This window comes from Hypanus sabinus, chromosome 6, assembly GCF_030144855.1.
Source record: "Hypanus sabinus isolate sHypSab1 chromosome 6, sHypSab1.hap1, whole genome shotgun sequence".
Taxonomy (NCBI): domain Eukaryota; kingdom Metazoa; phylum Chordata; class Chondrichthyes; order Myliobatiformes; family Dasyatidae; genus Hypanus; species Hypanus sabinus.
The window spans coordinates 5193746-5210645 of NC_082711.1; the positions used below are offsets into that span (position 1 = coordinate 5193746).

The following is a 16900-nucleotide window of genomic DNA, read 5'->3' on the forward strand; positions in this document are numbered from 1 at the left end:
ACCCACTGCCCACACCCACTGAACCAACCCACTGCCCGCACCCACTGAACTAACCCACTGCCCACACCCACTGAACTAACCCACTGCCCACACCCACTGAACTAACCCACTGCCCGCACCATCCACACCAACCCACTGCCCACACCCACTGAACCAACCCACTGCCCGCACCATCCACACCAACCCACTGCCCGCACCCACTGAACTAACCCACTGTCCACACCCACTGAACTAACCCACTGCCCGCACCATCCACACCAACCCACTGCCCGCACCCACTGAACTAACCCACTGCCCACACCCACTGAACTAACCCACTGCCCGCACCATCCACACCAACCCACTGCCCACACCCACTGAACCAACCCACTGCCCGCACCATCCACACCAACCCACTGCCCGCACCCACTGAACTAACCCACTGTCCACACCCACTGAACTAACCCACTGCCCACACCCACTGAACTAACCCACTGCCCGCACCATCCACACCAACCCACTGCCCGCACCATCCACACCAACCCACTGCCCACACCCACTGAACTAACCAACTGCCCGCACCATCCACACCAACCCACTGCCCGCACCATCCACACCAACCCACTGCCCACACCCACTGAACTAACCCACTGCCCGCACCATCCACACCAACCCACTGCCCGCACCATCCACACCAACCCACTGCCCACACCCACTGAACCAACCCACTGCCCGCACCATCCACACCAACCCACTGCCCGCACCCACTGAACTAATCCACTGCCCGCACCATCCACACCAACCCACTGCCCGCACCCACTGAACCAACCCACTGTCCGCACCCACTGAACTAACCCACTGCCCACACCCACTGAACTAACCCACTGCCCGCACCCACTGAACTAACCCACTGCCCACACCCACTGAACCAACCCACTGCCCACACCCACTGAACTAACCCACTGCCCACACCCACTGAACCAACCCACTGCCCACACCCACTGAACTAACCCACTGCCCACACCCACTGAACTAACCCACTGCCCGCACCCACTGAACTAACCCACTGCCCACACCCACTGAACTAACCCACTGCCCACACCCACTGAACCAACCCACTGCCCACACCCACTGAACTAACCCACTGCCCACACCCACTGAACTAACCCACTGCCTGCACCATCCACACCAACCCACTGCCCACACCCACTGAACTAACCCACTGCCCACACCCACTGAACTAACCCACTGCCCACACCCACTGAACCAACCCACTGCCCACACCCACTGAACTAACCCACTGCCCACACCCACTGAACTAACCCACTGCCCGCACCATCCACACCAACCCACTGCCCACACCCACTGAACTAACCCACTGCCCGCACCATCCACACCAACCCACTGCCCGCACCCACTGAACTAACCCACTGCCCGCACCATCCACACCAACCCACTGCCCACACCCACTGAACTAACCCACTGCCCGCACCATCCACACCAACCCACTGCCCGCACCCACTGAACTAACCCACTGCCCGCACCATCCACACCAACCCACTGCCCGCACCCACTGAACTAACCCACTGCCCGCACCATCCACACCAACCCACTGCCCACACCCACTGAACTAACCCACTGCCCGCACCCACTGAACTAACCCACTGCCCGCACCCACTGAACTAACCCACTGCCCGCACCCACTGAACTAACCCACTGCCCGCACCCACTGAACTAACCCACTGCCCACACCCACTGAACTAACCCACTGTCCACACCATCCACACCAACCCACTGCCCACACCCACTGAACTAACCCACTGCCCACACCCACTGAACTAACCCACTGTCCACACCATCCACACCAACCCACTGTCCACACCCACTGAACTAACCCACTGCCCACACCCACTGAACTAACCCACTGTCCACACCATCCACACCAACCCACTGCCCACACCCACTGAACTAACCCACTGCCCACACCCACTGAACTAACCCACTGTCCACACCATCCACACCAACCCACTGTCCACACCCACTGAACTAACCCACTGCCCACACCCACTGAACTAACCCACTGTCCACACCATCCACACCAACCCACTGCCCACACCCACTGAACTAACCCACTGCCCGCACCCACTGAACTAACCCACTGCCCGCACCCACTGAACTAACCCACTGCCCGCACCCACTGAACTAACCCACTGCCCGCACCATCCACACCAACCCACTGCCCGCACCCACTGAACTAACCCACTGCCCGCACCCACTGAACTAACCCACTGCCCGCACCCACTGAACTAACCCACTGCCCGCACCCACTGAACTAACCCACTGCCCGCACCATCCACACCAACCCACTGCCCGCACCCACTGAACTAACCCACTGCCCGCACCCACTGAACTAACCCACTGCCCGCACCCACTGAACTAACCCACTGCCCACACCATCCACACCAACCCACTGCCCACACCCACTGAACTAACCCACTGCCCACACCCACTGAACTAACCCACTGCCCACACCCACTGAACTAACCCACTGCCCACACCCACTGAACTAACCCACTGCCCACACCCACTGAACTAACCCACTGCCCACACCCACTGAACTAACCCACTGCCCGCACCATCCACACCAACCCACTGCCCGCACCATCCACACCAACCCACTGCCCGCACCATCCACACCAACCCACTGCCCGCACCATCCACACCAACCCACTGCCCGCACCCACTGAACTAACCCACTGCCCACACCCACTGAACTAACCCACTGCCCGCACCCACTGAACTAACCCACTGCCCACACCCACTGAACTAACCCACTGCCCGCACCATCCACACCAACCCACTGCCCGCACCCACTGAACTAACCCACTGCCCGCACCCACTGAACCAACCCACTGCCCGCACCCACTGAACCAACCCACTGCCCACACCCACTGAACCAACCCACTGCCCGCACCCACTGAACTAACCCACTGCCCGCACCCACTGAACTAACCCACTGCCCACACCCACTGAACTAACCCACTGCCCACACCCACTGAACCAACCCACTGCCCACACCCACTGAACTAACCCACTGCCCACACCCACTGAACTAACCCACTGCCCACACCATCCACACCAACCCACTGCCCGCACCCACTGAACTAACCCACTGCCCGCACCCACTGAACTAACCCACTGCCCGCACCATCCACACCAACCCACTGCCCGCACCATCCACACCAACCCACTGCCCGCACCATCCACACCAACCCACTGCCCGCACCCACTGAACTAACCCACTGCCCGCACCCACTGAACTAACCCACTGCCCGCACCCACTGAACTAACCCACTGCCCGCACCCACTGAACTAACCCACTGCCCGCACCCACTGAACCAACCCACTGCCCACACCCACTGAACTAACCCACTGCCCACACCCACTGAACTAACCCACTGCCCACACCATCCACACCAACCCACTGCCCGCACCCACTGAACTAACCCACTGCCCGCACCCACTGAACTAACCCACTGCCCACACCCACTGAACTAACCCACTGCCCACACCATCCACACCAACCCACTGCCCGCACCCACTGAACTAACCCACTGCCCGCACCCACTGAACTAACCCACTGCCCGCACCATCCACACCAACCCACTGCCCGCACCATCCACACCAACCCACTGCCCGCACCATCCACACCAACCCACTGCCCGCACCCACTGAACTAACCCACTGCCCGCACCCACTGAACTAACCCACTGCCCGCACCCACTGAACTAACCCACTGCCCGCACCCACTGAACTAACCCACTGCCCGCACCATCCACACCAACCCACTGCCCACACCCACTGAACTAACCCACTGCCCACACCATCCACACCAACCCACTGTCCACACCCACTGAACTAACCCACTGCCCGCACCCACTGAACTAATCCACTGCCCACACCCACTGAACTAACCCACTGCCCGCACCATCCACACCAACCCACTGCCCACACCCACTGAACTAACCCACTGCCCGCACCCACTGAACTAACCCACTGCCCGCACCACCCACACCAACCCACTGCCCACACCCACTGAACTAACCCACTGCCCACTGCCCACACCCACTGAACTAACCCACTGCCCGCACCATCCACACCAACCCACTGCCCGCACCATCCACACCAACCCACTGCCCACACCCACTGAACTAACCCACTGCCCACACCATCCACACCAACCCACTGCCCACACCCACTGAACTAACCCACTGCCCGCACCCACTGAACTAACCCACTGCCCGCACCCACTGAACTAACCCACTGCCCGCACCCACTGAACTAACCCACTGCCCGCACCCACTGAACTAACCCACTGCCCGCACCATCCACACCAACCCACTGCCCACACCCACTGAACTAACCCACTGCCCGCACCATCCACACCAACCCACTGCCCGCACCATCCACACCAACCCACTGCCCGCACCCACTGAACTAACCCACTGCCCGCACCATCCACACCAACCCACTGCCCGCACCATCCACACCAACCCACTGCCCACACCCACTGAACTAACCCACTGCCCACACCCACTGAACTAACCCACTGCCCACACCCACTGAACTAACCCACTGCCCACACCCACTGAACTAACCCACTGCCCACACCCACTGAACTAACCCACTGCCCACACCCACTGAACTAACCCACTGCCCACACCCACTGAACTAACCCACTGCCCACACCCACTGAACTAACCCACTGCCCACACCCACTGAACTAACCCACTGCCCGCACCCACTGAACTAACGCACTGCCCACACCCACTGAACTAACCCACTGCCCGCACCATCCACACCAACCCACTGCCCACACCATCCACACCAACCCACTGCCCACACCCACTGAACTAACCCACTGCCCACACCCACTGAACTAACCCACTGCCCACACCCACTGAACTAACCCACAGCCCGCACCATCCACACCAACCCACTGCCCACACCCACTGAACTAACCCACTGCCCGCACCATCCACACCAACCCACTGCCCACACCATCCACACCAACCCACTGCCCACACCCACTGAACTAACCCACTGCCCACACCCACTGAACTAACCCACTGCCCACACCCACTGAACTAACCCACTGCCCACACCCACTGAACTAACCCACTGCCCGCACCCACTGAACTAACCCACTGCCCACACCCACTGAACTAACCCACTGCCCACACCCACTGAACTAACCCACTGCCCGCACCCACTGAACTAACCCACTGCCCGCACCATCCACACCAACCCACTGCCCACACCCACTGAACTAACCCACTGCCCGCACCACCCACACCAACCCACTGTCCTCACCATCCACACCAACCCACTGTCCACACCATCCACACCAACCCACTGTCCTCACCATCCACACCAACCCACTGTCCTCACCATCCACACCAACCCACTGTCCTCACCATCCACACCAACCCACTGTCCTCACCATCCACACCAACCCACTGTCCTCACCATCCACACCAACCCACTGTCCACACCATCCACACCAACCCACTGTCCACACCATCCACACCAACCCACTGTCCTCACCATCCACACCAACCCACTGCCCACACCATCCACACCAACCCACTGCCCGCACCATCCACACCAACCCACTGCCCACACCCACTGAACTAACCCACTGCCCGCACCATCCACACCAACCCACTGCCCACACCCACTGAACTAACCCACTGCCCGCACCCACTGAACTAACCCACTGCCCACACCCACTGAACTAACCCACTGCCCGCAGCATCCACACCAACCCACTGCCCACACCCACTGAACTAACCCACTGCCCGCACCCACTGAACTAACCCACTGTCCGCACCATCCACACCAACCCACTGCCCGCACCATCCACACCAACCCACTGCCCACACCCACTGAACTAACCCACTGCCCGCACCATCCACACCAACCCACTGCCCGCACCATCCACACCAACCCACTGCCCACACCCACTGAACTAACCCACTGCCCGCACCATCCACACCAACCCACTGCCCGCACCATCCACACCAACCCACTGCCCGCACCCACTGAACTAACCCACTGTCCACACCATCCACACCAACCCACTGCCCACACCCACTGAACTAACCCACTGTCCACACCCACTGAACTAACCCACTGCCCGCACCCACTGAACTAACCCACTGCCCGCACCATCCACACCAACCCACTGCCCACACCCACTGAACTAACCCACTGCCCGCACCATCCACACCAACCCACTGCCCGCACCCACTGAACTAACCCACTGCCCACACCCACTGAACTAACCCACTGCCCGCACCCACTGAACTAACCCACTGCCCACACCCACTGAACTAACCCACTGCCCGCACCCACTGAACTAACCCACTGCCCGCACCCACTGAACTAACCCACTGCCCGCACCCACTGAACTAACCCACTGCCCGCACCATCCACACCAACCCACTGCCCGCACCCACTGAACTAACCCACTGCCCGCACCCACTGAACTAACCCACTGCCCGCACCATCCACACCAACCCACTGCCCACACCCACTGAACTAATCCACTGCCCGCACCATCCACACCAACCCACTGCCCGCACCCACTGAACTAACCCACTGCCCGCACCATCCACACCAACCCACTGCCCGCACCCACTGAACTAACCCACTGCCCGCACCATCCACACCAACCCACTGCCCACACCCACTGAACTAACCCACTGCCCGCACCATCCACACCAACCCACTGCCCACACCCACTGAACTAACCCACTGCCCGCACCCACTGAACTAACCCACTGCCCGCACCCACTGAACTAACCCACTGCCCGCACCATCCACACCAACCCACTGCCCACACCCACTGAACTAACCCACTGCCCGCACCCACTGAACTAACCCACTGCCCGCACCATCCACACCAACCCACTGCCCGCACCCACTGAACTAACCCACTGCCCACACCCACTGAACTAACCCACTGCCCGCACCATCCACACCAACCCACTGCCCGCACCCACTGAACTAACCCACTGCCCGCACCATCCACACCAACCCACTGCCCGCACCATCCACACCAACCCACTGCCCACACCCACTGAACTAACCCACTGCCCGCACCATCCACACCAACCCACTGCCCACACCCACTGAACTAACCCACTGCCCGCACCATCCACACCAACCCACTGCCCACACCCACTGAACTAACCCACTGCCCGCACCATCCACACCAACCCACTGCCCACACCCACTGAACTAACCCACTGCCCGCACCACCCACACCAACCCACTGCCCGCACCCACTGAACTAACCCACTGCCCACACCCACTGAACTAACCCACTGCCCGCACCCACTGAACTAACCCACTGCCCGCACCCACTGAATTAACCCACTGCCCGCACCACCCACACCAACCCACTGCCCGCACCCACTGAACTAACCCACTGCCCACACCATCCACACCAACCCACTGCCCGCACCATCCACACCAACCCACTGCCCGCACCATCCACACCAACCCACTGCCCGCACCATCCACACCAACCCACTGCCCGCACCATCCACACCAACCCACTGCCCACACCCACTGAACTAACCCACTGCCCGCACCATCCACACCAACCCACTGCCCGCACCCACTGAACTAACCCACTGCCCGCACCATCCACACCAACCCACTGCCCACACCCACTGAACTAACCCACTGCCCGCACCCACTGAACTAACCCACTGCCCGCACCCACTGAACTAACCCACTGCCCGCACCATCCACACCAACCCACTGTCCACACCATCCACACCAACCCACTGTCCACACCATCCACATCAACCCACTGCCCGTACCATCCACACCAACCCACTGTCCACACCATCCACACCAACCCACTGTCCACACCATCCACACCAACCCACTGTCCACACCACCCACACCAACCCACTGCCCGTACCATCCACACCAACCCACTGTCCACACCATCCACACCAACCCACTGCCCGTACCATCCACACCAACCCACTGCCCGCACCACCCACACCAACCCACTGTCCACACCATCCACACCAACCCACTGTCCACACCATCCACACCAACCCACTGTCCACACCACCCACACCAACCCACTGTCCACACCACCCACACCAACCCACTGCCCGTACCATCCACACCAACCCACTGTCCTCACCATCCACACCAACCCACTGTCCACACCATCCACACCAACCCATTGCCCGCACCATCCACACCAACCCACTGCCCGCACCACCCACACCAACCCACTGCCCGCACCCACTGAACTAACCCACTGCCCGCACCCACTGAACTAACCCACTGCCCGCACCCACTGAACTAACCCACTGCCCGCACCCACTGAACTAACCCACTGCCCGCACCCACTGAACTAACCCACTGCCCGCACCCACTGAACTAACCCACTGCCCGCACCCACTGAACTAACCCACTGCCCGCACCCACTGAACCAACCCACTGCCCGCACCATCCACACCAACCCACTGCCCGCACCCACTGAACTAACCCACTGCCCGCACCATCCACACCAACCCACTGCCCACACCCACTGAACTAACCCACTGCCCGCACCATCCACACCAACCCACTGCCCGCACCATCCACACCAACCCACTGCCCACACCCACTGAACTAACCCACTGCCCGCACCATCCACACCAACCCACTGCCCGCACCATCCACACCAACCCACTGCCCGCACCCACTGAACTAACCCACTGCCCGCACCATCCACACCAACCCACTGCCCGCACCCACTGAACTAACCCACTGCCCGCACCATCCACACCAACCCACTGCCCGCACCCACTGAACTAACCCACTGCCCGCACCATCCACACCAACCCACTGCCCGCACCCACTGAACTAACCCACTGCCCGCACCATCCACACCAACCCACTGCCCACACCCACTGAACTAACCCACTGCCCGCACCATCCACACCAACCCACTGCCCGCACCACCCACACCAACCCACTGCCCACACCCACTGAACTAACCCACTGCCCGCACCATCCACACCAACCCACTGCCCGCACCATCCACACCAACCCACTGCCCACACCATCCACACCAACCCACTGCCCACACCATCCACACCAACCCACTGCCCGCACCATCCACACCAACCCACTGCCCACACCCACTGAACTAACCCACTGCCCGCACCATCCACACCAACCCACTGCCCGCACCCACTGAACTAACCCACTGCCCGCACCCACTGAACTAACCCACTGCCCGCACCCACTGAACTAACCCACTGCCCGCACCATCCACACCAACCCACTGCCCGCACCATCCACACCAACCCACTGCCCACACCCACTGAACTAACCCACTGCCCGCACCATCCACACCAACCCACTGCCCACACCATCCACACCAACCCACTGCCCGCACCATCCACACCAACCCACTGTCCACACCCACTGAACTAACCCACTGCCCGCACCCACTGAACTAACCCACTGCCCGCACCCACTGAACTAACCCACTGCCCGCACCATCCACACCAACCCACTGCCCGCACCATCCACACCAACCCACTGCCCACACCCACTGAACTAACCCACTGCCCGCACCATCCACACCAACCCACTGCCCGCACCATCCACACCAACCCACTGCCCGCACCATCCACACCAACCCACTGCCCGCACCATCCACACCAACCCACTGCCCACACCCACTGAACTAACCCACTGCCTGCACCACCCACGCCAACCCACTGCCCACACCATCCACACCAACCCACTGCCCGCACCATCCACACCAACCCACTGCCCACACCATCCACACCAACCCACTGTCCACACCATCCACACCAACCCACTGCCCGCACCCACTGAACTAACCCACTGCCCGCACCCACTGAACTAACCCACTGCCCGCACCATCCACACCAACCCACTGCCCACACCCACTGAACTAACCCACTGCCCGCACCATCCACACCAACCCACTGTCCACACCATCCACACCAACCCACTGTCCACACCATCCACACCAACCCACTGTCCGTACCACCCACACCAACCCACTGAACTAACCCACTGTCCCCACCACCCACACCAACCCACTGCCCGCACCACCCACACCAACCCACTGTCCGCACCATCCACACCAACCCACTGCCCGCACCACCCACACCAACCCACTGTCCACACCATCCACACCAACCCACTGTCCACACCATCCACACCAACCCACTGTCCACACCACCCACACCAACCCACTGTCCACACCACCCACACCAACCCACTGTCCGCACCATCCACACCAACCCACTGTCCACACCATCCACATCAACCCACTGCCCGTACCATCCACACCAACCCACTGTCCACACCATCCACACCAACCCACTGTCCACACCATCCACACCAACCCACTGTCCACACCACCCACACCAACCCACTGCCCGTACCATCCACACCAACCCACTGTCCACACCATCCACACCAACCCACTGCCCGTACCATCCACACCAACCCACTGCCCGCACCACCCACACCAACCCACTGTCCACACCATCCACACCAACCCACTGTCCACACCATCCACACCAACCCACTGTCCACACCACCCACACCAACCCACTGTCCACACCACCCACACCAACCCACTGCCCGTACCATCCACACCAACCCACTGTCCTCACCATCCACACCAACCCACTGTCCACACCATCCACACCAACCCATTGCCCGCACCATCCACACCAACCCACTGCCCGCACCACCCACACCAACCCACTGCCCGCACCACCCACACCAACCCACTGCCCGCACCATCCACACCAACCCACTGCCCGCACCACCCACACCAACCCACTGCCCGCACCACCCACACCAACCCACTGCCCGCACCATCCACACCAACCCACTGCCCGCACCATCCACACCAACCCACTGCCCGCACCCATTGCTCACTCTCTATACATTCACCTCTCACACTCTCTGTACACACTCTCCTCTCACTCTGTACACACTCTCCTCTCACTCTGTACACACTCACCTCACACTCTGTCTGCACTCACCTCTCATACTCTCTGTACACACTCACTTCTCACTCTCTGTACACACTCACCTCTCACACTCTCTGTACACACTCCTCTCACTCTGTCTGTACACACTCTCTGTACACACTCACCTCACACTCTGTATACATCACAATCTGTACCCACTCCTCTCACTCTCTCTCTATACACTCTCCTCACACCCTCTGTACCCACTCCCCTCACACTCTCTGTACACACTCACTCCTCTCACTCTCTGTACACACTCCTCTCACTCTCTCTGTACACACTCTCCTCACACTCTCTGTACACACTCACCTCACACTCTGTATACATCACAATCTGTACCCACTCCTCTCACTCTCTCTCTATACACTCTCCTCACACCCTCTGTACCCACTCCCCTCACACTCTCTGTATACACTCACCCCTCTCACTCTCTGTACACACTCACCTCTCACTCCCTGTACACACTCACTTCTCACTCTCTGTACCCACTCACATCACTCTCTGTACACACTCACCTCTCACTCCCTGTACACACTCACCCCTCTCTCTGTACACACCCACCCTTCTCTCTCTGTACACACTCACCCCTCTCTCTGTACACACACCCCTCACTGCCTGTACACACTCACCCCTCACACTCTCTGTGCACACTCCTCTCACTCTGTACGCACTCTCCTCACACTCTCTGTACACTCACCTCTCACAATCTGTACCAACTCCTCTCATTCTCTCTGTATACACTCTCCTCACACTCTCTGTACCCACTCATATCACTCTCTGTGCACACTCACCTCTCACTCCCTGTACCCACTCATATCACTCTCTGTACACACTCACCCCTCACACTCTCTGTACACTCACCCCTCTCTCTGTACACACTCACCCCTCACACTTTCTGTACACTCACCCCTCACACTCTGTACACACCCCTCTCTCTCTCTGTACACACTCACCCCTCACACTCACACTCTCTGTACACACTCACCCCTCACACTCTCTGTACACTCACCCCTCTCTCTGTACACACTCACCCCTCACACTCTCTGTACACTCACCCCCCTCTCTGTACACACACCCCTCTCTCTCTGTACACACTCACCCCTCACACTCTCTGTACACACCCCCTCTCTCTCTGTACACATCCACCCCTCTCTCTGCACACACTCTCCTCACACTCTCTGTACACTCACCCCTCACACTCTCTGTACACACTCACCCCTCACACATCTCTGTACACTCACCCCTCTCTGCACACACTCTCCTCACACGCTCTGTAAACTCACCCCCTCTCTCTCTGTACACACTCACCCCTCACACTCCCTGTACACACTCACCCCTCACACTCTCTGTACACACTCACCCTCTCTCTCTGTACACACTCACCCCTCACACTCTCTGTACACATCCACCCCTCTCTGCACACTCTCCTCACACTCTCTGTACACTCACCTCTCTCTCTCTCTGTACACACTCACCCCTCTCTCTCTGTACACACTCACTTCTCACACTCTCTGTACACACTCACTTCTCACTCTCTCTGCAGACTCTCCTCACACTCTCTGTACACACCCATCTCTCTCTGTACACACTCACTTCTCACTCTGTACACATCCACCCCTCTCTCTCTGCACACACTCACTTCTCACACTCTCTGTACACTCACCCCTCTCTCTCTGCACACACTCTCCTCACACTCTCTGTACACATCCACCCCTCTCTCTCTGCACACACTCTCCTCACACTCTCTGTACACTCACCCCTCTCTCTCTCTGTACACACTCACCCCTCTCTCTCTGTACACACTCACTTCTCACACTCTCTGTACACACTCACTTCTCACTCTCTCTGCACTCTCCTCACACTCTCTGTACACACCCATCTCTCTCTGTACACACTCACTTCTCACACTCTCAGTACACATCCACCCCTCTCTCTCTGCACACTCTCACTTCTCACACTCTGTACACATCCACCCCTCTCTCTCTGCACACACTCACCCCTCACTCTCTGTACACACTCACCCCTCACACTCTCTGTACACTCACCCCTCTCTCTGTACACACTCACCCCTCACACTCTCTGTACACTCACCCCTCACACTCTCTGTACACTCACCCCTCTCTCTCTGTACACACTCACCCCTCACACTCTCTGTACACTCACCCCTCTCTCTCAGCACTCACACCGACTGCGTACCTCTGTGTATTGTGGGGCAGAGCCAGACCAGCCACGTAGATGGCGATGGAAGTGAGGACCACGGCCTCGGTCTCAGACACGGGGAAGTGGTCAGTGGCTGCACCCTGGCACAGCAGGGGCACATAGTAGAGTGCCAGCCCCATGGCGTGGCAGATGAAGATAGGCGTCATGGTGCTCAGGAAGCCAGGCCTCGGCTCCTGTGGGCGAATTACAGGAGTGACCGTCAGTCCTGCGTCCTGACCCATGGGCAGAGTACAATGCAGGCTCCCATGCTGCCCTTGTCTTTCACAAAACTATACAACTTTACTTACACAATAAAACTTTCATTATTTACAAGATAGTGAATAAATTCAAAATGAAATATGATCACTATTGTCTATAAAACAGTCACCGCTCACGGAAATCCCCCAACGTGCCCACGGCGACCATGCGCTCCCTCTCCAGGCACGGACGTATCCTCAGAAAAGGGGCAGGTAGTCGGGCCCCTCCACCTCACTCCTCAGTGTGACCCTAGTGGCAGACCTGACCACAGGCTCATCCCCAGGGCCAGTGACAGAGGGAAGCCCCTCCACCTCACTCCTCAGTGTGACCCTAGTGGCAGACCCGACCACAGGCTCATCCCCAGGGCCAGTGAGAGGGAGGCCCCTCCACCTCTGGATCCAGACAATCTGCCACATCCCAGGAACAAGCTTGCTGGGTTGTAGCCAGCTCTACACCTTCCCTGGAAACTGCATTGGAAGAGTCCCCTCCTCCTCATCCCTTGGGAATCACTCGGGGATCAGCTGCACAGGATGGTGATCCAGCTCCCTCAGATGCCCCTTGGCTGAGCCCTTGACCTCAACTGAAACCAATCCCACAGGTTACACAGGGCTTTGCCCCTCCCAAGGGGAGCGTGCTCCGAGTGCACAGTCTCAAATGAAGGCGAGTCCATTTCCCATAGAGCCGCCACTCACTGGCCCAGAGGCCACGTTTTCCAGAGATGTCTCCCAGCAGAGGGCCGCTGTATGACAGGGCCATTCTCCAGCTCTGGGTATATAATACTCCTTACAAGAATGGCATCTCAAGCAACCCGTAACCCGCAGGACAGGTATTGCCCTTTGAAATAATCCTGAGCTGCCCCTCAGCATCCTCACCCCACTCCAGCTGCATAAACAGACAGAATGGGTGCTGAGAACCCCGCGGCAGTGCTCTGTACCGAATCGGGGTTATTTTCGAAAGCGTCTTGCCGATGGAGCGCAGAGAGGGGAATAGAGCCTTGTCAGAGAGGATTACCAACTGCACAGAGCCCACCTGCATAAAAACCTCCCCACCTTTAATCCCCAACTCGGCCAAAAACGCACCCCTCAGTGACTTCAGTACCACCCCACCAAAGTGTGACCCCCCCCCCCAGTGTGACCCTCCCTCGGTACCGCCCCCCCACAGTGTGACCCTCCCTCTGTACCGCCCCCCCACAGTGTGACCCTCCCTCAGTACCGCCCCCCACAGTGTGACCCACCCTCAGTACCGCCCACCCACAGTGTGACCCTCCCTCTGTACCTCCCCTCCCAAAGTGTGACCCTTGCTCAGTACCGCCCCCCGCAGTGTGACCCTCCCTCTGTACCGCCCCCCCGCAGTGTGACCCTCCCTCTGTACCACCCCCCCCGCAATGTGACCCACCCTAAGTACCACCCCTCCCGCAGTGTGACCCTCCCTCGGTACCGCCCCTTCCGCAGTGTGACCCTCCTTCGGTACCGCCCCTCCCGCAGTGTGACCCTCCCTCAGTACCACCCCTCCCACAGAGTGACCCTCCCTCGGTACCCGCCCCTCCCACAGTGTGTTCCACCCTCGGTACCACCCCTCCTGCAGAGTGACCCTCCCTCAGTACCACCCCTCCCCCAGTGTGACCCTCCCTCTGTACCGCCCCTCCCACGGTGTGACCCTCCCTCAGTACCACCCCTCCCACAGTGTGACCCTCCCTGGTATCGCCCCCCCCCGCAGTATGACACTCCCTCGGTACCTCCCCCCGCAGCGTGACCCTCCCTCGGTACCGCCCCTCCCCCAGTGTGACCCTCCCTCGGTACCGGCCCTCCCACAGAGTGACCCTCCCTCGGTACCGCCCCTCCCACAGTGTGACCCTCCCTCGGTACCACTCCTCCCACAGTGTGACCCTCCCTCGGTACCACCCCTCCCACAGTGTGACCCTCCCTCGGTACCTCCCCTCAGTGTGACCCACCCTCTGTACCGCCACCCCCACAGTGTGACCCTCCCTCAGTACCTCCCCTCCCCACAGTGTGACCCACCCTCGGTACCGCCCCCTCCCACAGTGTGACCCACCCTCGGTACCGACCCTCCCACAGTGTGACCCTCCCTCGGTACCTCCTCCCAGTGTGACCCACCCTCACTACCACCCGTCCCACAGTGTGACCCTCCCTTGGTACCACCCCCCCCGCAGTGTGACCCTCCCTCGGTACCTCCCCTCAGTGTGACCCTCCCTCTGTACTGCCCCCCACAGTGTGACCCTCCCTCGGTACCGCCCCTCCCCACAGTGTGACCCACCCTCGGTACCTCCTCCCACAGTGTGACCCACCCTCACTACCACCCCTCCCACAGTGTGACCCTCCCTCGGTACCACCCCCCCCGCAGTGTGACCCTCCCTCGGTACCGCCGCTCCACACAGTGTGACCCACCCTCACTACCACCCCTCCCACAGTGTGACCCTCCCTTGGTACCACCCCCCCCCGCAGTGTGACCCTCCCTCGGTACCCGCCCCTCCCACAGTGTGACCCTCCCTCAGTACCACCCCTCCCACAGTGTGACCCTCCCTCGGTACCCGCCCCTCCCACAGTGTGACCCTCCCTCAGTACCGCCCCTCCCCACAGTGTGACCCTCCCTCGGTATCTCTCCTCCCACAGTGTGACTCTCCCTCGGTACCACACCTCCCACAGTGTGACTCTCCCTCGGTACCCGCCCCTCCCGCAGTGTGTCCCTCCCTCAGTACCACCCCTCCCACAGATTGACCCTCCCTCGGTACCACCCCTCCCACAGATTGACCCTCCCTCGGTACCACCCCTCCCACAGTGTGACCCTCCCTCGGTACCACCCCTCCCACAGTGTGACCCTCCCTCGGTACCGCCCCTCCCACAGAGTGACCCTCCCTCGGTACCTCCCGTCCCGCAGTGTGACCCTCCCTCGGTACCGCCCCTCCCACAGTGTGACCCTCCCTCGGTACCGCCCCCCACAGTGTGACCCACCCTCTGTACCGCCACCCCCACAGTGTGACCCTCCCTCAGTACCTCCCCTCCCCACAGTGTGACCCACCCTCTGTACCGCCACCCCCACAGTGTGACCCACCCTCGGTACTGCCCCCTCTCACAGTGTGACCCTCCCTCGGTACCGCCCCTCCCCACAGTGTGACCCTCCCTCGGTACCTCCTCCCAGTGTGACCCACCCTCACTACCACCCGTCCCACAGTGTGACCTTCCCTTGGTACCACCCCCCCCGCAGTGTGACCCTCCCTCGGTACCGCCCCCCCCCGCAGTGTGACCCTCCCTCTGTACCGCCCCCCACAGTGTGACCCTCCCTCTGTACCGCCCCTCCCCACAGTGTGACCCTCCCTCGGTACCCGCCCCTCCCCACAG

At 60.4% G+C, this 16900-nt stretch overlaps 1 protein-coding gene across 2 annotated transcripts in view; it reads right to left on the reverse strand.

Annotated features, from left to right (window-relative positions):
* Nucleotides 1-16900, reverse strand: part of gpaa1 (glycosylphosphatidylinositol anchor attachment 1) — a 69414-nt gene that overhangs the window by 12007 nt on the left and 40507 nt on the right. For both annotated transcript variants that reach the window (XM_059971594.1, XM_059971595.1), the window contains exon 11: nucleotides 13284-13480. In XM_059971594.1, coding sequence (XP_059827577.1) covers nucleotides 13284-13480 — 197 coding nt within the window. The remainder of the gene's footprint in view (nucleotides 1-13283; nucleotides 13481-16900) is intronic.